General features: G+C 44.7%; 1 protein-coding gene across 1 annotated transcript in view; it reads right to left on the bottom strand.

Moving 5' to 3' along the window:
• LOC311222696 (rho guanine nucleotide exchange factor 28-like) overlaps nucleotides 1-19283 on the bottom strand; it is a gene marked incomplete at its 5' end in the record, with an annotated part of 166148 nt that extends 146865 nt beyond the window's left edge. Inside the window, 1 exon segment of the mRNA XM_084307303.1 lies at nucleotides 19251-19283. Within this exon segment, the coding sequence (XP_084163429.1) occupies nucleotides 19251-19283 (33 nt within the window).
• Between the last annotated feature and the right edge of the window lie 7904 nt (nucleotides 19284-27187).

Raw genomic sequence — 27187 nt, forward strand, 5'->3', positions numbered from 1 at the left:
TGGGGTAATGAGGGACTTAACATTAGCCTATAGATTATGCATTTAACTTGTCGGCGAGGCTATTGAGCCGTACTGTATTGTACCCATTCTGCAATCTGTTAATAAAGTTTTAAATCAATCAATCAATGCCGTTAGAAAATCAGGATTTCTGCAATCGACACCTGCTGTCTTTTCAGCTGAGGCGGCCGTGCGCAATGATCCTGAGTGTCAAGTCTGGTTCGAATTAACGAGACTGAATCCACCTTCGAGGAACAGGGAAAGCGCGGATTATGTTATGGTTTGTAACCGACCCCAATCGCACAACACAAGACAGGTATGAGAGTAAGCCAAAACAGGGCAAATATTTATTATAGAACAAAAAGCGGCACAGTCCCTTTAAGGGAAAACACAAAAACACTAGAGTCAAGGAAATCTGGAGAATGCGGCACTGTGCCTTTAAGAGGCGAACAGGCTAAGGGACTAAGGCTAAGGGCCAGGGCTAAGGACCAGGGCTAAGTGTCAGGGCCAGGAACAGGGGCACTGGAGAGGGGGACAGGGACAGAGGCCCGGAGAGGCGGGCTGGAGACAGGGACAGAGAACAGGGTTAAGGCCTTGGACAGGGCGAGGGCCAGAGCTGCTTACAGGGATGAGGACAGGGTTCCGAAGGCGGAGGCCTGGCACGGGAACAGGGGCCCGACGGCGGAGGCCTGGCACGGGGCCAGGGGCCCGACGGCGGAGGCCTGGCACGGGGACAGGGGCCCGACAGCGGGGGCCGGGCACGGAGATCCTCCTCCTCCTCTTCGGATGCTGCAGACGGGCAGCGCAGAACAAAGGGGGTCCCAGGGGACCGGGATGGGAACACGCCATCCTCCCGTGGAATACTAGGGAGCGACGACGAGCCTCACCCCAGGAACGAGGATCACGAAGAGACGCCTTCCTCCCGTGGAATCGGGAGCGATGATGAGCCGCCTTGACGTCTGGAGTGGGAACACTGGAAAACCTCCCGTAGAGAATTAGAGAGCGAAGACGGTGTCCCACTCCAGGCAAACGGCGACAGGTGGTGATGGCTGGGCCGTCGTCTCACGCCGGAGACGCGGCAGGTGATGGTGACATACAGAATGGTAACGTCCAGAACTCCATGAACACTGAACACAGATACAGCACAGATACAGAGTCCAGAACACATAACGACCCGACAAGGACTGGAGGGGAGTCTGCAACCTATGTACTCTCCCGAGGTGATTGCAAACTCCCAACAGGTGCGTGAAGGTAGAGGATCAAGGATGTCCAAGGGTGGGGGCTGGTGAAGAGTAGAGGAGAGTAAATCATCGCAAGGGTTGGGGCTGTTGAGGAGAGTAGACAGGGAAAACACAGGAAAAAGGTCCAGGGACAGGCGAATCCTCACAGATTAGGTTAATTGAATCTGGATAATCAGACTTTTGATCGACTTAGTTGAACCAGATACGGGGAATAGGGCCGATCTGATTCTGCACTGGATCTCAGGTGAGACATACAGTATCAGTAATATCAGTGCAAATCCTTTACCAATAAATATAAAGTGTGTTTAGGTGATCTAAAGTGTGGAGAGTGGGTGCTGCAGTGTGTTGTTTGTTTCATTCTGATTTAATTACTGGACTGTCATTATTGTTATTATTATTTCTGTTATTGTCCTGTGATTCATCGTTGATTATTACTGTTACTGTATTGTTTATCTTGTTTCATGTAAAAAAAAAGGAAAAAATAAAACATTTGTTAAAAAAGAAAAACATACTCAACCTCTACTGTCTTTAACTATGAATGAACACAACACTAACTTACACAGACCGTGACGCCAACCTCTACTGTCTTTAACTATGAATGAACACAACACTAACTTACACTGACCGTGACGCCAACCTCTACTGTCTTTAACTATGAATGAACACAACACTAACTTACACTGACGCCAACCTCTACTGTCTTTAACTAGATGACTGCACAAGAGCACCTGATGTGAAAAGCGACAATATTATTAAACAGCAGCGAGCAAAGCGTAAGTCTCAGGAAGCGAGCGTCAAATTGAAAGCGAAAGTCAAGTCCATGGCCGCTCGCTCTGCCACGCGCGGCAGCGGTGGATAGGGGGGCGGGTCACGTGGGGGTCGCGGCCAATCAGAGGAACCCGGAAACCGAACTCTGTTGCGGAAAGTATACACGCCAGCTGGCTAGTGACCAGCATGGCGCCCTCCAGAGGCAACTGCGAAAATGACCTTTTTTCTTTAAAGGTATAATCTGTAATGCTGTCAAACAGTGACCTCTAGGCAAAAGAGCCCCGCTTGGTATTGCTTGTTATTGTTTTGGTCTGCCGTGTGGGTTGGAGTTTAGTCATTTATTATACTGTGAATTTCTCCAGACCAGTAGCAACCACTCCCCTATAGGCTACCCACTGAAATCAAATCCACACATCAGACACAAAAAACTAAAACTGTAAACAAAGTGCAGTACCATGATGTCATCTTTTGCCTAGAGGTAGCTGCTTGATGACATTACAGATTCTACCTTTAATGAAAAGCAGGCCTGACCTAGCGGCAGTATTAGCTGGACCTGCAAGGGAGTTGACTTCTGCTCTAGTCCCCTCATCAACTAGCATCCGGCAACGTGCTAGTCAACATATATCTGTATCAACAGGAGTATATGGAGAGGAGTTTATTCAGAGGTTTTATTCTGGCCGAGGGGTACTGGCCAATTCGTTTACCTTGACCAAAGTGACAGTTGAGAAAGTAGCAGAAATGTTGGCCGAGCTTAATATAGCAAAAGCCACTGGCTTGGACAACATTTCTGCAAAGTTTTTAAGAGATGGGGCACAGGAAATACTGTAGCTCCCTGTGTTGCACATCTTATTAACCTCTCCCTGGAGCAAGGCATTGTACCAAGTGGTACTAAACATGCAAAGATTATTCCCTTGTATAAAAAAGGGAATAGCTCTGAGCCTGGTAATTACAGGCCAGTATCCATTTTGAGTGTCACGTCCAAGATTTTAGAAAGAGTGGTGCACGAGCAGATATCAGAATATGTTAGCAAGGACAATCTTCTATATGAATTTCAATCAGGGTTTAGGAAGTCATATTCTACAGACTCATGCCTCCTTTATCTGACTGATTTTATTAGAAAGGAGATGGATGAAGGGAAACTGTGTGGAATGGTCTTACCTGATCTTCAGAAAGCCTTCGACACAGTAAATCATGGTCTACTGCTTAATAAACTGAAAGCTCTGGGACTGAATGATACAGCTGTAAAGTGGATTGTCTCATATCTGACAGACAGGGACCAGAGAGGGTAGAGGTCAATGTTTTTTTGTCAAATGCCAAACCAATAGTTTGTGGGGTGCCGCAAGGAAGTGTTTTAGGACCATTACTATTTTGATTGTACATAAATGATATGAGAGAAGCATTTTCTTGTAATTTATTCTTATTTGCAGATGATTCAGCTTTGCTCATCTCCCATAAGGATCTGAGTACACTCCAAAGAAGGCTAGGAGAGGAACTCTCTAAGGTCAGGAATTGGCTGTCTGACAATAGGCTCTCACTTCACTTAGGCAAAACAGAGTCTATTTTGTTCGGATCTAAGCCCAGATTAAAAAAGGCTCCTGAACTCAAGGTAGAATTAGGGTCTGAGGTTATAGCAGCAAGAACGGCAGTGAAGTACCTGGGCTGTATGCTGGATGACAGTCTGGGGGGGGAGGGAATGGCCTTACAGGTGCTGGGTAAGGTAAATGCCCGCACCAGGTTTTTGGCTAGAAAGGCCAATCTTCTTGACAGGGAAAGCCTTAGACTACTGGCCAACAGCCTGGTGCAGTGTCATTTTGATTATGCTAGTGTAGCCTGGTTTGAGGGACTGTCAGCTTCATTAAAGAAGAAACTACAGGTGTCACAGAATAAGCTGATCAGGGTTGTGATGGGCCTAGGACCTCGTGATCATGTTGGGAGGAGACATTTTCAGGAGCTCAACTGGCTACCAGTTGAGGCCAGAGTAGCCCAGCTTAGGCTCAACATGGTACACAAAATAATAAATAACAGGGCCCCCAAATATTTTAGTAACTATTTTCCTAGTGTTAGTGAATCACACAGCCACATAACGAGATCTAGCATAAAAAACCTGCATCCTCCAAGGTGTAGAACAAAGATGGGAGAGTGCTCATTTGCTCACAAAGGAGCACAGGAGTGGAATGAGTTGCCTTTGACCACCAAACAGATCGTGAACCTGTATAGTTTCTAGGGATGCCCCCCGGACCCCGGTTTTAAACGGGAACCGGTACTATATTAGAAAATACCGGAGTATTTATAAGCTCCGACGTCCTCGGTACTGCTATCGATACTCTAGAGAAATTATTATTATTATTATTATTATTATTATTATTATTTAAAAGTTGCAAACGATCTATCCTCTCTCTGTCTCTGCACGAGAAGCGAGCCACAGCGAGTCATTATTACACACACTCCTCGCGAGTCGCTCGCTAGTAGTGCTACATACGGGTACTCCTTAATGAAAGTTCTCCGTGCTGAAGCGCGCTGCACACAGACACAGACAGCTCTGAGTCTGCATGCACCGTGACTCGTGATGGCGGATAGAGCGAAGCGTTCTAAAGAAAGTATGGATATACAACGCACGTTGCCACAAGTGCAACAAAACATTTGCCAGTAAGGGTGGCAATACGAGCAATTTATCAAAACATCTGTTGGCAAAACATGATATTAGTGTGCAGAAATGCGCGTATTCGACTGCCTTGCGCGCAGTGTTCCATCTGCATCCACGTCCACTGCCGCCGGTAAGCCAAGATACGGAGTTTCCTAGGCTAATAACGAATTATTACAAATAGGCTAATAAACAAAATAATTGTTTAGCTACAAATACTACAATCTAAACTTTTTATAGATCGTCAAGCTGAGGCGTCAGCCACCAATGTGTCCCAGGCCAGTGAGCCCAGGGCCACCACACATCCTTCCCTCTACCTCCCTCCACCACCCAAAGTCCTTTCACCCTAGCAGCTAGAGGAAGGATGACAGAGGATAGGGTGAACGAGTGTCACAGTTCTGTTAGCCTTTTGCATTTGTTGTTTATTATAAAAAGTCTATAATTCAGAGTCAGACACATTTAAAACATTGTTGCTGCTGTTGCTGAAGAAATTATATTAATTTATTATATTTATTTATAAAGTTATATAAAAGAACATTGCTGCTGCTGTTGCTGAAGAAATTATATTTATTTATAATACTTATTTATAAAGTTGTATTTATAAATAATAAAGCAATGTTGATTCTGTTCTTAATTAATTGTCTTTTTTTCTTGCAAAAAAAGAACCAAAAAGAACCGATAAGAGTATCGATAAAGTACCGAACCGTTAAGCAGTATCGATAAGAGTAGTAGTATCGATAAAATCCTAACGATACCCATCCCTAATAGTTTCAAGGTGAACGTTAGGAAATGGCTCCTAGAAAATGTCCCAGAGTAACTAAGGAATGGCTCCTAGAAAATGTCCCAGAGTAACTAAGGAAGGTTCTAGTTTTAATGTAGTGTAGTTTTAGTGTGTCTGTAAATTTTGTATATTGTATTTGTATATTTTATTAATAATGTTGTATTTTACTTTTTAATTCTATGTTTAGCAATATACTGTAGGCTGATGGTAATATGTGTAATACATGTTTATGTAAATACCATGTGCTGCTGAGACCAAGGACCACAATGGAAATAAGTCTGTGACTTTTTTGTGCTATCGTTGATAATTTTAGGATGCATGACTTGTTGTAACATGTAATGTATTTTAACAATTGTCAAATAAACTAAACTAAAAAAACAACATGCTAACCACCAGTATGCTAGCCTTCAGCCTGCTACCTTGCCAGCTAGCCAACAGTGCGCTAGACCCCAGCCTGACAGTTTCCAGTCTGCTACCCTGCCAGCTAGCCACCAGCATGCTAACCTTCAGTCTGCTACACACAGCCAGCTCTACTGCTAGCACAGCCTCTACTGCTAGCGTTGCTTCTACAGCCAACACTGCCTCAACTGCTAGCACCAGCCAGTAGTGCTTCCACAGTCTTTACTGCATCAGCTGCTAGTCCTGCATCTATCACAGGCAGCCTGTCCTGAGCTAGCTAGCCCGCTACCTGAATTCCTACCAGATAGCCCACTCCCTGCCTGTTTTGATCCTGCATCCCCACGTGGAACTACTGAGGAGTCACCCTGATGTCCAGCGACCAGCGGTCACCCTTTGAAGGGACTTGTTTTCACAGGGCATTGTGGAGCCTCCAAAGGGAGACGTGGTTCAAAACACCACCAGCTCTCTCAGCTCCCCAGCATTACAGAGTCTCCACTGCCCAGTGCTACAGATTCATAGACCTTAACACTTTCAGTGCCGGCCATTAACATGGGAAACATGGTTAAATGCCAGGACCCACTTCAATGATACAAGATACAACAAGATACAAGATACAAGATACAAGAGTTTTATTTGTCACGGCATACAGGTATACAGTGAAATGCGGGGGGTCTCGCCCGCAACGATGTGCATAATACAAGTAATAATAATAATAATAATAATAATAATAGAGTCCAACCGATAGAGCGACATAGTGCAATAAACAAGTAAACAAAGTAGGCATATCGGTATCTGTACATGAGTTATTTACAGAGCATGGTAGGACATGCTAGGTCCTGTGGTAGTGCAGTACACTGTTAGCTATGGATGAGGCACTGGGTCTTTATGTACACTGCTATACAATGCTATATTATACAATCTCAAGCTATACTATTCTTAAAGTGACCTTTCCTTCTGTAAAGTCAAATCAAATCAAATCAAATTTATTTATAAGGCCCGACAACACACGTTAATGTCCCCATGGGCCGTACATGTCTTCTTTAAACAAGTCAAGAAGAAAACATAACAATAAGTCAAGAACAGAACAAGAACACCATAAGGTCCAACAAATTTAAAATAAATGCAAATAAATGAAAGAATGCAAGCACTCCCAGACATACCCCACGCGAAGGTAAGGAAAAACTCACTAAAACCTAACAATAGGGGAAAATGCTCCACAGGCAGTGTGGAGGAGAGAAACCTTAGAAGGGACATTCAAGGGGGGATCTCCCTTCTTAGATGTCGGTGATAGTAGTGTTGCAGACTAACTAAAGTGTCCATAGTGTGAGCGTGTGCAGCATGAGTGTGTGTGTGCTCATGTTAAAGTGGCTGCTAGTGTGTGAGCGTGTACAGTGTGTGTGTTGTGTGTGTGCTCATGTGTGCTTGTGCATGGAGAGTTCAGTGTTCAAGGCTCTGATGGCCTGGGGGAAGAAGCTGAGCCTAAGTCTCTCTGTCCTCGTTACTGGTGCTCGCAGGCGTTTGCCTGACCGCAGCAGCATGAACAGGCTGTTGTTGGGGTGGTGAGGGTCTTTCATTATCCTGCAGGCTCTGGATTTGCACCTCTTGTTGTATAGGACCTGCAGAGTTGGTAGTGCAATACCCGTGGTACGCTCGGCTGAGCGCACCACTCTCTGTAGGGCCTTCTTGTCCTGTGCCGTGCTGTTGCCATACCAGGCAGTGATGTTTCCAGTCAAGATGCTCTCTACAGCTCCGGAGTAGAAGGACTGGAGTATCTTCCCAGATACTCTGAACTTCCTTAACTGTTTCAGGTGGTAGAGGCGCTGCTTCGCCTTTTTTACGACTGAGTCTATGTGTGTTGTCCATGTCAGGTCCTCTGAGATGTGGACCCCCAGGTACTTGAAACTGCTCACCCTGTCCACGGTAGCCCCGTTTATCCTCAGTGGTGTGTGTGCCTCCTGCTGTCTCCTCCTAAAATCCACGATCAGCTCCTTGGTTTTACCAATGTTCAGGAGCAGGCTGTTGTCCTGGCACCAGCGTTCCAGTACCTCAACCTCATCCCGGTAGGCCTTCTCGTCGTTGTCCGAGATCAGCCCCACCACCACTGTGTCGTCCGCAAACTTCACTATGGCGTTGGAGCTGAACTTGGCCACACAGTCGTGTGTGTATAGTGAGTACAGCAGGGGGCTCAGAACACAGCCCTGGCGGGACCCGATGCTCAGGGTGATGGTGTTGGAGGACTGACCCCCCACCCTGACCGCCTGGGGCGGAGCTCAGACCCAGCTCGATCAGCTTGTCCACCAGTATGGTGGGGACTATGGTGTTGAACGCTGAGCTGTAGTCAATGAACAACAGTCTCACATAGCCCCCCTTCTGTCGGTCCAGGTGAGAGAGGGTGCTGTGTAGTACTTGGGAGACCGCATCATCAGTGGACCTGTTTGGCCTGTATGCAAATTGCATAGGGTCCATATCACTGGGGAGGGAGGCACAAATGTGATCCTTGACCAGCCTCTCGAAACATTTCATGGCCACAGAGGTGAGTGGCCATGATAGTGTTGTGAACGCATAATCTCTGTCTTAAATTATGGCTATGTGTCTAATCTGCCTGTCGCTTATCAATGACTTGTTTGCAGTCAACATTGTCGAAACGGATTGTTTTTTAATCGGTTCATTTTCGTTTTATAGCATTTTGAAAAGCCCTAGTTTTTCAGGAAAATATATAGATTCCGTAATAAAAGGCATTTACTGGAATATTCTAGCATACACAAACACGTTGTCATTTTTCGGCCTATGTATGAATCGTTTTCAAATAAACGCTAGATTATCGATAGTATATGTGTACTTATGCACGCTATAGAGGCGGGCTGAGAAATCGATCCTCTCATTTCCTCATCAGCGATCACAGCATACACGCATAGGGCAAACGCTTATATCTCTGTGAAAACAGCTCTGATTATCCTAAGACTGGTCAAATAAATTCCTTACCTGAGATCAGATGTTATCCAAAAAGATTATTCCAATTCCTGATCGCCATTCCAAATATCGATCACGCTTATTGATTACAGTGTTGGGTCCTGTAAATACATAATCCACGCGTTTTCCGGGCCGGCGAGCACAATCGATCCTTCAGTTGGCGTGAGGGAAAAGTAAAATGAGCAAACTGGCCACCCCCCCTTCAGCAGTGTAAAGTAATGGGGTGCAGTTACACAGGGAGAGACGATAGGGGGCGGTATCTTTTGAGCTCAGAGAGACTCTGCAGCACTAACCCGAGGCTCGATTGATGAAATATGAATTCAAATCGCCAATAAAAGAAAAAACGACAAACAAACGCTATATAGCGTCGGGGGCACTCAAAGGTCGGCATGAACTAATGACAAAACGCGTCCGTGGCACTCAATGTGTTAATGTGGCCATGCAAATGAGAATCGAAACCGGGCCCATTGATTCCACACTGGAAGCCAAAGTCCTCTACGGTAGCTATGCCACCAGTCCAGGTAGAAAACAAGACCTTCCTGTGACTCTTCAACTGCCTGGCAATCATCAGGAGGAAATTGGCTTTCATAATTGGCAGTTCTCCGTTGGTGCTCGGCCAACATACGTGGTTCCCAACACCACCAGCTCTCTCAGCTCTCCAGCATTACAGTCTCCACTGCCCAGTGCTACAGAGACTCCACTGCTTCCTGCTCCTCTTCGTGTGGATCTCCCTGCTCCTGTTCCTGAGGAGCCTCCCTGTTGAAGGCAGACGTTCTGTGTAGGATTGTTAGTAACGGTCTAACTGCATATATAACTGTTCACACTGATAACTGTCTACCTGCATATATAACTGTGTCCACTAGAGGGCGCCCTAGGCGGAGACACTCAGGAGTACTACCAGGTGGCGAGTATAAGTAGCTATGTCTCCTCCCACTTCTTTCTCTTCCCCCATGTCTCTCAGTGAGAGAAGACCTGTAGAACTGCTGCTCTTCATGTGAATAAATAAACCACGCCAGTTAAGGCTCAAGATAGAAACCATGCCTCTTGACCACATTATTGTCGCCCTATAGCCAAATTCTGTTAACAGGTTATGGGCCCAGATAACGCCGGGGCAAAATAATAAGGGTACTGTAGCAAGCTTAGCTGAAGTATAGGCTAGGTTAGCGCCGGGAGCACCGCGTGGCTAGACGCTAGGCCAACAAGAGCAAAAGCTAAGCATACCACTAACAAAGAGGATGGAAAACAAGAGAAGGGGCAAATGGCCGACATTCAATGGAAAAGCAGAGGACTATGAGCTCTGGGAAGAGCGCATGCTATGCTGCATGCACGGAGCGGGACTGAAGGAGACGATCCTGGCAGCCCCCACGGGAGGACTGACGGAGGAAGAGCAAGCCCGGGACGACCAGCGTAACGTAAACGCGTACTGTGAGTTAGCGCCGCTGCTCGACGACACCAGCTTGAGGCTGATATTCCGCTACACTAAAGACCGAGGCCGAGAAAGCCTTGAGGTATTGAGAGAGCATTACATAGGGCGAGGAAGACCCAGAGTCGTGGCTCTCTACATAGCACTAACGGGCCTGAGGAAGGGGCCCACCGAGACTGTGACCGAATACGTCAACAGAGCGGAGCAGATCACGACGCCATTGAGGAGTGCCGGAGAAGCACCAAGCGATGGGCTAATGATGGCGATGATAATGAGAGGACTACCGGAGCTGTACAAACCGTTCACACTCCTGGTAACACACGGTTCAACAGACATGACGTTGGGACAGTTCAAGGCTAAGTTAAGGAACTTCGAGGCCTCAGAAGACACCCACCCAGCCACCGCGGAGGAGGGGGAGAGGGTGCTAAAGGCCCGAGCGACGCCAACGGAGAGAACCAGGACCACGATGGAACTGGCGTGTTGGCGATGCGGAGATAAAGGCCATCGGAGAAGCGACTGCACAAAGACTGTCTGGTGTAGCTTCTGCAAATCCACGGGGCACACAGACAGAGCGTGCATGAAGAAACACGACCAGAGCGCGCGATACGCGCATGGGCAAGATGGCGGCCATGGACGAGACGACGGCCATGGACGGGACGGAGGCCACGGACAAAATGGTGGCTACAGACGAAATGGCAGCTACGGACGAGACGGCGGCCATGAACGAGACGGAGGCCACGGACAAAATGGCGGCTACGGATAAGAAGACGGCTGTGGACAGGATGACGACAGCGGACACGATGGCGGTGACGGTCGGCGTGAGACGGATCGAGACGACGCCCGGAGAATAACGGGACAAGAAGACTGCGCTTTCGGGGCGCGGATGGCAGGCACCGCCGGACCGGCCCAGCTGCAGCGGGCCCAGAGAAGGGGACTGATCGTGGACACAGGTGCGTCGTCCCATATCATCAACGACAGGAGTCGGTTCAAGAACTTTGACGACACTTTCCACCCGGAGAGGCACAGCATGGAGCTGGCGGACGGGAGACGCACCTACGGATTGGCGCAAGAGAGGGGAGACGCACAGGTATGCCTCACGGACAGTAAGGGGCGCCGGCGTACGGTGACGTTAAAGAACGCTCTCTACGTACCATCGTTCCCACAAGGACTATTCTCTGTAATAGCTGCTACGGCAAGCGGTGCCAAGGTATTCTTCGATAAAGGTAAAAATGTTCTTGTAGAACCTGACGGTACCCGGTTTGACATAAAGATGTACCAGAGAATATATTATCTGAAAACGGAGTGTAATGACAATGACCAGTGTAATGATAATGATGATGTGTGTAGCGGGACGGCCAGTCACGATATTCAGACATGGCACGAGATTATGGGTCATTGTAATTACGAGGATTTACTGAAACTGCAAGTTGTGTCAGAGGGCATGCACATTGAAGGGGAAAAGCGTAGACCTGACAAAAATTGTGCAATGTGCAAAGCGGGGAAGTTTACTCAACCGAGATACAGAAATCCCACAGACAGAGTAAGGGTACCACTTGCACTAGTTGACATGGACCTAGCAGGCCCAGTAAGCAACAAGTCCATAGGAGGTTTTAGATATGTACAGTCTTTTACAGACGTGTGTACAGGGGCAGTGTTTGTTTACTTTCTCAAAGCAAAGAGTGACACACTCCAGGCCACAGAGAAATTCCTGGCAGACGTAGCCCCTTATGGTACAGTAAGATGTTTGAGGTCCGACCACGAAACCGAGTTCACAAACAGAGAGTTCCAATCACTGTTGAGAAGGTATAAGATAAGACACGAGACGTCACGTCCATATCCCCCACACCAGAACAGGGTGGCAGAGAGGGAATGGCATACCCTTTTCGAAATCGCTAAGAGTAAGCTAGCCGATAGTAACTTACCTAAGAACCTATGGCATTATGCGGTGCAAGAAGCCGCTTATACCAGAAACAGAAGCTTTAATAAGCACTTGGGCACCACCCCGTATACAGCACTGACAGGAAAGAAGTGTAATCTAGCCAGAATGCACCGATTTGGATCTGTATGTTATGCGTACCTGCAGGACAGGGGAAAACCCAAGTCCAAGGGTGTAAAAGGATTTTTCGTAAGACACGACAAAGGAAGCCCTGCTTTCCTAGTTTATCATCCCGGTAACGGAAGAGTGCAGAAACACATGCTAGTCAAGTTTGTCATGAAGACAACCTGTGAGAGCGAGACACAGACAGAGGAGCCAGAGCTGGACTCCAGAGCAAGGTGTGTAGAAACAGAGACACATCAACCCAGTGTACTTAGTACAGTCGTGCAGACAGACAGTCAGCAACCCCCAGAGGGCGATGACGAGGAGCACCCGAGGGTGACGTCAAGTGCCCCTAGCAGTGGGAGGTATCCCTCAAGGGAACACAAACCCCCAAAATATCTGACAGATTATGCCAGGAAAGGGAGTGACGAGGAGGACAATACACCTACCCCCGTTGAGTACTACTACAGGGTAGTCAGTGGGGTAAACCCGACCTTTAAAGAGGCCACATTGTCCCCCGAAGAGGACAGACAGTGGGAGGGAAATGGGTGTATTCAACCAAGTTACCAGAGGGCAGACAGATAGTGGGAGGAAAATGGGTGTATTCAATCCAGGAGGGTATTGAAGGCCATGGCAAATACAAAGTATGGTTCGTAGAAAATTGCTTAAATGCTGAAGAAGGGTACCCCATGTTTAAATAATGAAGAAGGGTGACAAATTGCTTAAATGCTGAAGGAGGATACTCCAGGTTTAAAAACGGGAGGAGTAGAATCCAGGTTTGAATACTGAAATGAATCCTATGTTTAATTCCACGTTTAAATACAGAAATGGGTCCCATGTTTAAGTACAGAGGTGGATGAGTTACCATGTTTAAAATACTGAAAATTGTGTGGAGGTATCCCAGAGGAGATATGTGGAAAAGCTCCTGAGATGTTTTGACTGAAGTAAGAGATGTATAGATAAACTGTGGGTAGCTTCATTTTGTTAGACCACCGGTACTCGCCCTGACTTATGTTTTTGTAGTGAGTAAGAGTGTCACAGTATTTTTGCTGACCCCACAGAGAAGCATTGAACTACGTCAAAAATATGTTTTTCGTTATCCCAGAGGTGCAGCAGACGGACAGCGGTGTTTCATAAAAGACAGCAAAGGTTTAAGGCTTAAAGCCCACAGTGATACTATCAGCCTGTGAAGCTGAGTATATGTTTCTAGCTATGTCAATGCAAAATGTGTTTATCTAGAACAACTGTTCGAAGTGATGGAGAAAAGATTATGAATATATTGCTCAAAAATGTAGTAGGTAATTGAAATGTACCCTCTATGCTGAATATGGTGATTTTGTAGATGATGGGCGTTCTGTCAACACCGTTTAAAATGATGGACATTGTGTATATATGGAAATTGTTGTTTATGAGGACAACCAGGGGACCATTGTGATTGCTAGGAACCCAATGTGTCAACATAGATGTAAACATGCCATTATAGAAAATATCATCTCATCAGGTATGTCATCAGAGAAGAAAGGATGACACCGGTTTACTGTCCAATGGACGACAGAGTAGCAGACACTATGAGGAAACCTGTTTCAAATTAAAATTGAAGGGATTTGCAAGGGTCATGTTTAATGTGAAGAAATTGACTGTCATACCCTGTTGATGTTTTTGGGATTATATTATTTCCTTTGTAAAAAAAAAAAAAGGTGCAAGCATAGTCGTAGTACCCTTGGAGTCTTCAGGGTATTCTTGTTTACCAGAGAGGAGATCCGGTATAAGAATCTAGTTCTTTGGTTGACTTTTTTGATTACATTGGATGCCATTTTGTCACAGGAAAGATTTGCCTCTAGGATGGAACCCAGGTATGTTTTCATCTTTCCTTGTGACAATATTGTCACCCACTGTAACTGAGAAGCCGTCGGTCTTGCTGAGTTTGTTATTTGAACCGAAGAGAATGGACTCTGTTTTACCCAGGTGTAATGATAGTTTGTTATCAGCGAGCCAGGTGCAGATTCTGCCGAGTTCCGAGCTGAGGGCTTTTTAAACCTGTAACTTGTTCTTGTCAGAGACCAGCAGGGCTGTTCCCTGTCTTGTTCCTTAGTCGTAGTTCCCTGTCTAGCTTCCTGGAGTTCTCTGTTTCCCTCCCAGCTATTTCCCATTAGACCTTTTTGTCTCTAGTAATATCTCCACATTTTGCCTGCTCTTTTTATTCTGGATTTTGCTTTGAATAAACACCTGTGGAAACGTCTACTGCCACTACGGTCCTGCGCTTGGGTCCTACCTCCTCAGTATTTTAACACTTCTACCAGCATTGCTACGCTAACTATTTCTAATTCCAATAGCAAAAAAAAACATTTGTGCAAATGATTTTTGGATGGACTGAAATTAATTTGTAACAATTCAGGCAGGCTTCTTTAAATATGTGGACTATCCCTTTAATGTAGAGCCTGACAAAATATTTCATCATGTCATCATGCTGTCATAAATCTGGGCCTGCACCGGTCTGCACCGGGCCTCCCTAAGTGTGAGTTGCCACTGAGTCTGCCTACTTTTCCGGGGAAAACCTGACACTATTATATATATCATAAATATAAATATGAAAATAGGTTTCATGCTAATTCAGTGAGGTTTTGTATACAGATATATTAGGCCAGCAGATATAAGAGTTGGCAAACTATATGATAAATATAAAACATAACGTTAGACTATGTAACAAGCAGAGAGTGATGGATGCAGACGCTAAGGCAATACTTTAATCTCACACACCATCCCTTTCAGACCCTTATCCCACAGACCCTTGAGAGAGAAAAGAGCCCTGCATACGAGGGTATCTCCCTCCTCTCTCTCTCTCTCTCTCTCTCCCTCTCTCCCTCTCAGGTTTCCATCAGTTATTACAGTTGATATACAGCCTCCCCTGTTCCCTCACCATAAACCTAGCTCTAAGACAGCAGGTGCCGAGCAGGGCCAGTGACAGTCCTCTCTGGCTACTAATTGTAAACAATAAAATGTTGACTGGAACAAGGAGGACAAGCAGAGGCGGAGGAGGTATGGAAAAGACAATAACAAGACTAACGGCTGCATAGCATCTCATTTCAAATTCAATATAGTGGTGGACATAGCAGCAGGTTATGCGCAGTGGTTCCCAAAGTCGGGGTCGCGACCCAAAGGTGGGCCGCAGCCGCGGGAGGGCCGCGAGATGATTTAAAAAAATAAATAAAAATAAAAATTGTCAGGCCACTGAACTTAGAAGCAAGCCAGGACAGTGTTTCTAGTTGTATTCTAAAATTCTATTCTATTGTATTCTAAAATGTGACTATATGGTTTTATATTAACTTAATAAATAAACAAAAACGAAAAATCTACTTATTTCAACGAACATTTCAAACTAAATAACAGATTATGCACATAAAATGCTGAAAACAACCGAAGCAACAATAGTATTTTAATGAGGCTATTATTATTATCATTATTATTTTGCAACAAGTTAGCCCTCTCATAAATAGCACATATAAATGAATAACTAACTTGAACTAACTTAATAGGATTGAAGTGATATTTGGCTTAAAAAATCGGTTGAATAAAAAAAAAAAAAAAAAAAAAAGCCTGACGATGTGCATTGGGCCGCGGCTCTCTAACGCCTTATTTTCTGGGTCCCGGCCTGAAAAGTTTGGGAACCCCTGGGTTATGGGACTGGTGGTTTAGCATTTGTGGAAAAGGCTTTAATTCTTCGTGAGGCACACCCACAATATGTATTCTAACCTGTTGATGCATAATTATATATATATATATTAGGGATGTCCGATATTATCGGCCGATATCGGCAGTAAAATGTGATATCGGAAAATATCGGTATCGGTAAAAAAATTTTTTAAAACAATAACAATATTTGTTATGTATATATCCAGTGAAATTATTAGTTACCTGAAATTATTCAGTTTTTTGGGGGGGGGAAACCCTGCATATATCAGTATCGGTTGATATCGGTTGATATCGGTATCGGAAATTAAGAGTTGGACAATATCGGAATATCGGTATCGGTAAAAAAGCCAATATCGAGCATCCCTAATATATATATATATATATATATATATAGGCCATTACATGCCATATGTACAGTATATATATAAATCTCAAATATAATTTGAATCCAAATAAAATCTAAATCTATTAAAACCCTTTTCTCGCCAATGACGTGTTACGACGTCATTCCTCGCCATGCGTAATCTGACAATCATGTTTTACAGTGTCTTTGAGATCAATATTTCAAATTTCTGTCATGGTATTCATATTTCACCCACGGATCCTTGACTGGTGCTGTAGATCTCTGCTCAACTCTCCAACGCTTCAATACCGCCACCTGGTGGCCGATCGGCGAGTTGCAACCGGATGTCGATAATTGTGACGCCGGTGTGTCTCCCTATTCCGTCCGGCCACGCGCTATCGCTCGAGGGACTCTATCCAGACACCGTGCATATCGATCCGTTGCCATAACTCAATAAACAACATGATTGGACATGTATTAGTAATATACAACCCGGAAATGGTTCACCTAGATCAACATCCCATAATAGCGATCTTTTTGCTCCACGCTCATCACCCAACGCTACGAGGAGACTGGGGTGAGTTTCAGCCTGTTTGTTTACCATTTTCGATACAAACTGCTCTGATCTATATATCACCCATACTACATGAATGATTTAACGTCGGCCACAGAATTATAAACGACCCCCCCCCCCCCCCCCTCCGGTCAACATCAGATGATAAGTCATAATGTCTAGGACCATGTACAGTTGAAATTTTTTATCTGGCGTCAATCGGTATCAAACTGCATTTGATGATCTAATATATGCATTTATGGCTATAATTCACGTTCTATGAAATACTGCAGAAAACGATAAAAACATATTTATACTCTAGACCGTATTTTTGTATGAATGTGTGAATGAAAAAGTAAAATGTTCCTACATCCCGAACAATAGATAATTGATGTTGAATGGGCCATAGTAATGTCAATTTAGCAATACAATTTAAAAAGTTATAGCCTTGCAAAGAAGGTGAACATCTCCATAGACTTACAGTGCTGGCAGAGAGGCTACAAGAATGAGAATAAGCTCCGGCAGATAAAGGGTTAACAATGTAGGCCTCATTCTTTCCCATGAATCCTGACCGGAATTTTTCACATTTTACAATGTCTGCATACAGTATTAACTATGGATTTCCATATCACTTTGATCTTCAGAGCAACACACATCCGCATGTATTCACGTCATTCTTTCAGATCTCAAGACTGGAGTGAACAAAAAGGCACTAGACCACAATTATTTCCTATTTGGCTACAGCTTAACCCGGCAGACAACAGATCCATTCAAAGGCACTAAAGACTATAGACTGCACAGAACAAATGCATATCAAATAAAGAATTTTTTCAACCTAGTATACGTTAAATCATACAAATAAAAAACACTGTTGTAGTGCATAAAGCAAAGAGTTACTGATTAACCACCAGTATACACAAATGCCAGGATGTGGTTGTCACATGGTATGTTGATGGATGACGTTCGTTTTTTCTCATGAGGTATGTTGCTAATAGTCAAATAATCCAAAGGCAAAGCAGCACCTTTTCATTCAAAGGACAGTGAAGCCAGTGTCTGTTTGACCGCAACAGAAAACACAACATCAGACAGACTTGATGGCGTGGGCCGTGGGTCAGAGCCACACTCATCAACCCCTACAGTAACGGCCAGTCTGATCCGAGTGAAGTACCACTGTCTGGAGCGCATGCACACCTTTATTTCTGCTGCATTGAAGGCAAAAAGAAATAAAGGAACAGATTGTGCCTCGCCCTCTGTGATCCTTTCCCTGTCTTGCTACTCTGTCCTATTCCTGAGAGGCACCAGGCCGCATGTTCCAAAGAAGGCTGTGGTGGAATCTCCCCATTTTCCAATCCCTATGTGATCTCCCAGTAGATCCCAACATAATATCACAATAGATCCCAATGTGATCTCCCAGTAGATCCCAATGTGATCTCACAATAGATCCCAATGTGATCTCCCAGTAGATCCCAATGTGATTTCCCAGTAGATCCCAATGTAATCTCACAATAGATCCCAATGTGATCTCCCAGTAGATCCCAATCACATGTTAAATAATCCAATTAATGTTCATCATACCAGTCGAGCAGTGGAAAGGACTGTGTGTACTGCTGAGACATTAGGAGGGGTGGGTGGGGAACACTGTACAACTACAAGCAAAACTGTACATTGGAATATTGACAAAACCATACTTGGTCATTTACTGTACAGTTTCTAATTGTAGTCTCCCGTAGGTGTTCTTTGAGAGTGGTTTTGAAAGTGGGTAGTGATTCACATTCCTTTACAGCTTTGGGTAGGGCGTACCACATTGATGTGGCATAATTGCGAAACGTGTTTAGTCCCTTGTTTGAGCCGAATCTGGGTTTAACATGATTTGTGGAGCTCCCTCTGGTGTTGTGATTGTGGTATTCACTGACCTTTGGGAAGTATTTTGACATGTACATGGGTACCTTGGTCGTGTAGTGTATCTTGTAGACCAGGCCCATTGCAAGTTGCTGTACTCTGTCGTCTACTCTAAGCCATCCTAGGTTATCAAAGTGGGCAGGGGTGAGGTGGGTTCTACGAGTAAGGTCAAGCAGTAGTCTGACCAGTTTGTTTTGAGATGTTTGTAATTTTGTTTTTAGCGCCTTTGTGGTGCTTTGGTACCATGAGGTGCAAGCATAGTCGTAGTACCCTTGAATGAGTGCTCCTGCCAGAGTCTTCAGGGTATTCTTGTTTACCAGAGAGGAGATCCGGTACAAGAATCGAGTTCGTTGGTTGACTTTTTTTATTACATTGGATGCCATACAGATAACACATATAGATATAGATAAATAATGGCATGTTACCAATTCCCAAAACCAGTTTCCTGAGACAGAGCCGAGTAACCGCCGAGTTGAATTAGAACGGATGTTTTCTAACTTCACTTACATACAGAGGCACTTCTCTTCTGCTCAGCTCCATCTGCTCAGCAACTGCGGGAGAGGAAAGGGATGAAACACTGAGGCAGAAAATGACAGGAAACACCCACAAATGCATGGTGATGCTGTATAGCTTTTTCTGGTTATTATTCGGTATGCTCACTGATCCAGACGGGACCTTCCTATGTAGGCTAATCTGTGCCAAGGAGAGTCTGAGGGCATCAGATGAGACAGTTTAATCTTTTGATCCCGACAAAGTATGCTCCTGATGTTTTTAATTATTCTAGGGATGGACCAATACCACTCTGTCCTGCTGCGGACACCCTGGCTCCAAGTACTTAACATTGGATATTATCGACTGATGCAAAGTACAGATCCAACCTGCTACTTTCACAGAGTTGCATATGTAGACACCTGAAAATTACTGACTATTATTCAATGTGTCTAACGCTAATTCTTTGCATTCCCTGTGTTCGCGAGGATGTTGTGTAACCGGCCGACCGCTCTTGATCATCCCTATCCTGACATTGACACTTCATAGTGGGACAGGATACAGGTGCCGCCAGGGGCGCTGGTGGTCACGTTGGGCAGGGAGACACAGGTGAAGAAGGATGGGTTCAGAGCGCGGTGCCAAGGGAGGGGCTTCCTCTTCATCGTTTTCCACAGAGGGAGGAGGACGCACGGAGCTGGAGCTCCGGAGATTCAGCACGTGAGAGATAAACTCAGTTACAAAGCGGGTTATTATAGAAGTATGCCATAGTTTAGCGTTTGGTTAATGCGGAAGAGACATTGTGAATGAACCAGCAGACGAGCGACTGCCGAAGACCAGGTGGTAGATATTGTCCACCTTGCGTTAGCTGTGTATAGGCGTCATGACAGGGGGTTCACTACGACCCACAGCTTAGCTTCAGTTATAAGATAGCACCACAGTTTAGCCCGCGTGTCGGCCACCTCTTCAGCCCAGCAGCGGACGTCACTACACTGCACGCTCCTCCAGCCCCTCCAAGCCGTTACCCCAGCAGTCACCTGCCCAGCAGTCACCTGCCCAGCGTCTACCCCGCCCCGCTGCCTGTTATCACGGGATCTCCCGACGGCCATCTTACCACACGGACGGTTGGTGGTGAGGGCAGGATCTTGGATAAGTACAGCGGTGCTCCGAGTGCTGAAACTTTATCGGTAGACATTTCCACTGTTTGGCGCAGGCTCTCTAAGGGCGAAGATAAGCGGTGCTTTGAACTAACGCTGGCAGCAGTGTCTAGTAGTGTTGTCAAAAATATCGAAAAATCGATACATATCGATTCTGAATATTTAAAACGGTTTCAATACTCATTTCCCGAAATATCGATACTTTCTGCAGTATCGATACCAGCTGGCTTGCTTGCAGTGTTCTACCGCAAGTTGTTGACAGACAGATGCACGCTGTTGCAGAGCACGCTTGCCCCTCCTCCTCCGCTGCAGCCCTCCCCCTCGCAGACCTGTCTTCAGTTTGTAAACAAAGATTTTAGCTCTGCAAAGCCTCCGCAACTTGTGCTTGTGGATAAAGAAAACAGCAGAAGTGCTGTTTGGAAGTACTTCGGGTTTGAAGTAAACGACGAAGGAAAAGCTAAAGCCCATTTGCAAGCGTTGTTACAGAGCAGTGCCAACGATACAGCTATTAGCTAACGTTAGCTAGTCGTTCCTCCGTTAGCTTATGCTAGCTAGCTGGCCACCTTTATAATTACTTCATGGAAACGGAGTAACGTTAAGTCGAGTTCATTCATACTACACTAGTACACGTATGAACTCGACATAACGTTACCCCGTTTCCATAAAGTGTTTAATTAGCAGCAATCTTGTTGAAAATGTAACGTTAATAAATGCTCAGAGTATAGCTCCGGAGAAATCTCTCTCTCTCTCTCTCTCTCTCTCTCTCGCTCTCTCTCGCTCTCTCGCTCTCGCCCTCATGAAAATTGTTGTAGTTGTTTTAACCAAATAAAAAGCAGCAGCACTATTGCATAACTGAGTCATGTTTGCTATGTATTTCTTTCTTTAGGGGAGTTTGTTTCACAGTTTTAGCATGATGTTTTATAGATGGCTAGGTTAAACAGGTTTTTGTTTTTAAGAGGGGTTTGATTTAGATTAGATAATTTAGTTATTTTTAAATGTCTGATCTAAAGATAAACAAAGGGTTTTAAAAGTGTTATATTTATCTTCTCTTATAGTACCAGAGAGAAGCTGAGGAGAATCAACCAGCAACAAAAGCAAAATTTGTAAAAAAAAGTATCGAAGTCGAAATTCCAGTATCGTGACAACACTAGTGTCTAGGGGCGCCCCGACCATTTATTGTTTTGGGGAAAAGCCGGCTGTAGATAGGACTTTTTTTTGCTAACGTGGGCCCACTGTCAATTTCTTTTGAGTGTACTAATAACGTGTGGTTCTTTATAAAAATTCCCATTGAACTCCTTTACTCCCTACCCTGTTCCCCACCTACAGCGAAGCGGAGCAGTAGATAACCCTTAAAGGGAAGAGGTCATTACTGTGTCTGTAATATAGAGCGAGAGCACTAGGTGCCCAGTGTGGAAGAAGCCTTGATAGGTATGCGATAACGTGTAACGTGTATAAGCTTCAGTAAAAGAGACGTAAATGGGAGCACTGTGTGTGTGTCTTTAACCCATCTCCCGCCAATGACTGATTACCACGTCATTCTCCGCCATGCGTTGTCTGCCAATGACCACGTCATTGAGATCAATATTTCAAATTTTTGTCATGGTATTCACATTTCACCCACGGAGTCTTGACTGGTGCTGTAGATCTCCGCTCAACTCTCCAACGCTTCAATACCGCCACGTGGTGGCCGATCGGTGAGTTGCCAAAACCGGAAGTGGCCGGAAGTGCTTGGTGTGTCCCCTATTCCGTCCGGCCACTCGCTATCGCTCGCGGGACTCCATCTTGACACACTGGATATCGATCCGTTGCCATAACTCAATAAACAACATTATTTGGACATATATAGTATTATACAACCTGGAAATGGATTGCATAGATCAACATCCCATAATAGCGATCTTCTTGCTCCAGTATCATCCCCCATCGCTACGAGGAAGCTGCCGTGAGTTATAGCGTTTTTGATAATTATTATCCATACAAACTGTTCTGATCTATATATCACCCATACTACATGAATCATTTAACGTCGGTCATTGCATTATAAACGACCCCCCCCCCTCCGGTCACCAGCAGATGATGAGTCATGACGTTTAGGACCTTGTACAATTGAACATTTTAATATAACGTTGATCGTGTCAAACGGCATTTGATAATCTAATATATGCATTTAGGCCTATATCTCACGTTCTATGAAATACAGCAGAAAACGATAAAAACATATTTATACGCTGGACGGTATTTTAGTATGAATGTGTGAATGAAAAAGTAAAATGTTCCTACATCCTGAATGATAGATAATTGATGTTGAATGGGCCATAGTAATGTCAATTTAGCAATACAATTAAAAAAGTTATAGCCCTGCAAAGAAGGTGAACATCTCCATAGACAAATAAAGCTGGCAGAGGACGGTTTAGGATGAATCAAAGTGGTGGCGGAGAATGGGTAATGTGCATTTTGTCTAACCCTTTTCTCTCCGGGTAATGCTCATTATTGTTTAACCCTTTCCCCACCCCTGCCTATAGTTCATGGTGAAAGGTCTCCACTCATCATTAAGGAAGAGTACTGCTTTGGGGAGCGAATATATCATCCATCTTACTGCCATCGGGTGTGGGAGGGCTCAGGAAGTATTGGGGGAAGTGTGGGTGTGTGGGGAGCTACTGCTGATCGCCCTGGAGGGCAAGAAGGACCAGAGTATTGAATTGAATACGATGAATTGAAAATGGGGGACCCTGATGTAAACAAGACGAAAGTCTTTCTCTGGTCTGCATCCCCTTAACAATTGTATATTGAGCTGTACTGTACTGTACCCATTCTGCAATCTGTTAATAAAGTTTTCAATCAATTCAATCAATCAATCAATCAATCAATTCAGTACCATTCCTAGGTCAGTGACTGCTAGGCCCCATCGACTCCTGCTGCTCGACCTCCACTTCAACATTCCTGGCCTACAGTCGGGGACCCAGCTGGATTCAGCTCTGCTGCGTTCTCGCTACCAGGTGGCCGTGTACAACCACTCCCAGAAAGCAGGGATAATCCACCCTGCTACACATAGATTTACAGAGCATTAGGCTGGGGTTACTAACACTTGGTCGAGGTCGAACTATGCCATTCGAAGCATTTTTCCAGATGCTTTGCTTTGATTTCTGAATGTTACATGACACTCTCTTGATAATGGAATTTGGAAATTGTAGGAATCCTCTAATACCAATATCTTATTTCAACCAGGTATCGGCCCGATATCCGATACCAGTATCAGAATCGGCACATCCCTAATCACCACACACACCTCATTAGCAGCAATAGATAATCTGATTACGAATTACAGAGGTTTCCTCTCTTGATATAATATGTCCCAATTCTTTGTGGTGTGTGTGGATGTGTGTTTGTGTGTGTGGCCATAGTGAGAAATGTACTTTTTATTTCTGTCCTGAGCATACATGTCTGTTCCTGAACACTTCCTAACAGCAGCACAGCGTCAGTCTTCGTAATCATAATAACCGGGGGGAGCGAGAGAGAGAGAGAGAGAGAGAGAGAGAGAGAGAGAGAGAGAGAGAGAGAGTTTGATTGATTGATTGAATTGATTGATTGAAAAGTTTATTAACAGATTGCAGAATGGGTACAGTACAGTACAGCTCAATACATACAATTGTTAAGAGGATGCAGACCTGAGAAAGACTTTCGTCTTGTTTCCATCAGGGTCCCCCATTTTCAATTCATCATATGACACACATGACATACAGATAGACAGTACTGCTACATCTATACATTTATGACATACCAGTTCAAGGGTACTACGACTATGCTTGCACCTCATGGTACCAAAGCACCTCAAAGGCACTAAAAAACAAATTACAAACATCTCAAAACAAGCTAGTCAGACTACTGCTTGACCTAACTCCTAGAACCCACCTCACCCCTGCCCACTTTGACAACCTAGGATGGCTTAGAGTAGACGACAGAGTACAGCAACTTGCAATGGGCCTGGTCTACAAGATACACTACGCGACCAAGGTACCCATGTACATGTCAAAATACTTCCCAAAGGTCAGTGAATACCACGATCACAACACCAGAGGGAGCTCCACAAATCATGTAAAACCCAGATTCGGCTCAAACAAGGGACTAAACACGTTTCGCAATTATGCCACATCAATGTGGAACGCCCTACCTAAAGCTGTAAAGGAATGTGAATCACTACCCACTTTCAAAAACACTCTCAAAAAACACCTACGTGAGACTGCAATTCGAAACTGGCCCCTACAAATGTCCTAACCTAGTTGTACAGTAAATGACCAAGTAAGGCTTTGTCAGTATTCCAATGTACAGTGTAAAATGTGTGTGTGTCCCCTACCCCCCCCCCCACCTCCAATGTACAGTTTCTACGCCAAATTTATATACACTCTTTTTCTGGACACTTTTGTATCACAAACAGTACTGTATTTGCAAATCTGATATGTCATAAATGTATAGATGTAGCAGTACTGTCTATCTGTATGTCATGTATGTCATATATGTTATGATGAATTGAAAATGGGGGACCCTGATGTAAACAAGACGAAAGTCTTTCTCTGGTCTGCATCCCCTTAACAATTGTATGTATTGAGCTGTACTGTACCCATTCTGCAATCTGTTAATAAACTTTTCAATCAGAGAGAGAGAGAGAGAGAGAGAGAGAGAGAGAGAGAGAGAGAGAGAGAGAGAGAGAGAGAGAGAGAGAGAGAGAATAAATTTATATAAAATGTACAGTATATTGTATTTGTAATACTGCAGTGGGCAATTGCATTACATTTTTTACTTGGTCCTCAGCCAGTCACAAACTAAGCTCATACCAAAATTACAAGCATTCCGTGATGAATAAGAATCGACAAGCATTATCACAAAGTATGCGAAAAGGCAGACGGGATGAGGACGGTGGAGTAGTAATTATTATATCAACCTACCTTGAAAAAAAGCACCTTTGCAGCTTCCCAATTCCCTCAGGTGCACCGGTGATAAAACGGTGCACTAATTCAGCGCACACAATGAGAAGCTGGTTTAGACTTATTTTCCAACTCATTCATTCACTCACACATTTTGGAAAGCAAAGAGCCTGGAATCAATGCAATGCGAAGCTTTAGGTCGGAAAAAGCAACAACCTGCCGCGCTAACATTCCCGGAGTCTCGGCTTAGGGCTAGTAAACCGCAGCAGTGATGTGGGAGCATTCGTGGTCTGCCAAATATGTAGTTCTGTATACAGTATGCCAGGCAGTGGGACCAACCAGTGTGTTTACTTGAGGTTGCATCGCCCTCTACTGGAGGTCTGGAGGGTCCGTGTATTGATTGATTGATTGATTGAAAACTTTATTAACAGATTGCAGAATGGGTACAATACAGTACAGCTCAATACACACAATTGTTAAGGGGATGCAGACCAGAGAAAGACTTTCGTCTTGTTTACATCAGGGTCCCCCATTTTCAATTCATCAGGACATATATGACATACATGACATACAGATAGTCAGTACTGCTACATCTATACATTTATGACATACCAGATTTGCAAATACAGTACTGTTTGTGATACAGAAGGAGTCAAGAAAAGGGAGTATATACATTTGACGTAGAAACTGTACATTGGAGGAGGTTGGGTGGGGGGGGTTGGGTACATTGGGATATTGACAACCATACTGGGTAATTTACATTGGAGGTGGTTGGGGGGGGGGGGGGGGGGCACACTGTATAAACAAGCAAAACTGTACATTGAGGGGGGGGGGGAGGAGACACTGTACAAACAAACAAAATTGTACATTGGACTATTGACAAAACCATACTAGGTAAATGACTGTACATTGGAGGGGGTTGGGTTAGGATATTTACAGGGGCCAGTGTTGAATTGAAGTCTCCCGTAGGTGTCCCTTGAGAGAGGTTTTGAAAGTGGGTAGTGATCCACATTCCTTTACAGCTTTGGGTAGGGCGTTCCACATTGATGTGGCATAATTGCGAAACGTGTTTAGTCCCTTATTTGAGCCGAATCTGGGTTTAACATGATTTGTGGAGCTCCCTCTGGTGTTGTGATCGTGGTATTCACTGACCTTTGGGAAGTATTTTGCCATGTACATGGGTACCTTGGTCGTGTAGTGTATCTTGTAGACCAGGCCCATTGCAAGTTGCTGTACTCTGTCGTCTACTCTAAGCCATCCTAGGTTGTCAAAGTGGGCAGGGGTGAGGTGGGTTCTAGGAGTAAGGTCAAGCAGTAGTCTGACCAGTTTGTTTTGAGATGTTTGTAATTTTGTTTTTAGCGCCTTTGAGGTGCTTTGGTACCATGAGGTGCAAGCATAGTCGTAGTACCCCTGAATGAGTGCTCCTGCCAGAGTCTTCAGGGTATTCTTGTTTACCAGAGAGGAGATCCGGTACGTTTTGATAGTTCGTTTTTGGGAGTTAATTCAACACTGGTCTTTTTGCTGTGGGCCAGTCCTTCAATGTGTCCAATAGACTGCTGCAGTCATTCTAGTCTGTAGTGGCCAGCGTCCTCTTCTATGCTGGGGGCGCTACATCAACTCAAGGGACACATGATGTAAACAAGACAAACGTCTTTCTCTGGTCTGCATCCCGCTGTACTGTATTGTACCCATTCTGCAATCTGTTAAATAAAGTTTTCATTCATTCATTCATTCGTTCAACAAACTGAACAAGCTGAGCTCTGTGGTGGGAGTCGAGCTGGTCAGACTAGAGGTGATGACAGAGAGGGGGATGAGAAGGAAGCTGGCTGCTATCTGTGTTATCGAGACATGCACTATATGGTACCTACTGCATATCACTACA

This window comes from Notolepis coatsorum (assembly GCF_963971535.1).
Source record: "Notolepis coatsorum genome assembly, chromosome: 1".
NCBI classification, from domain to species: Eukaryota; Metazoa; Chordata; class Actinopteri; order Aulopiformes; family Paralepididae; genus Notolepis; species Notolepis coatsorum.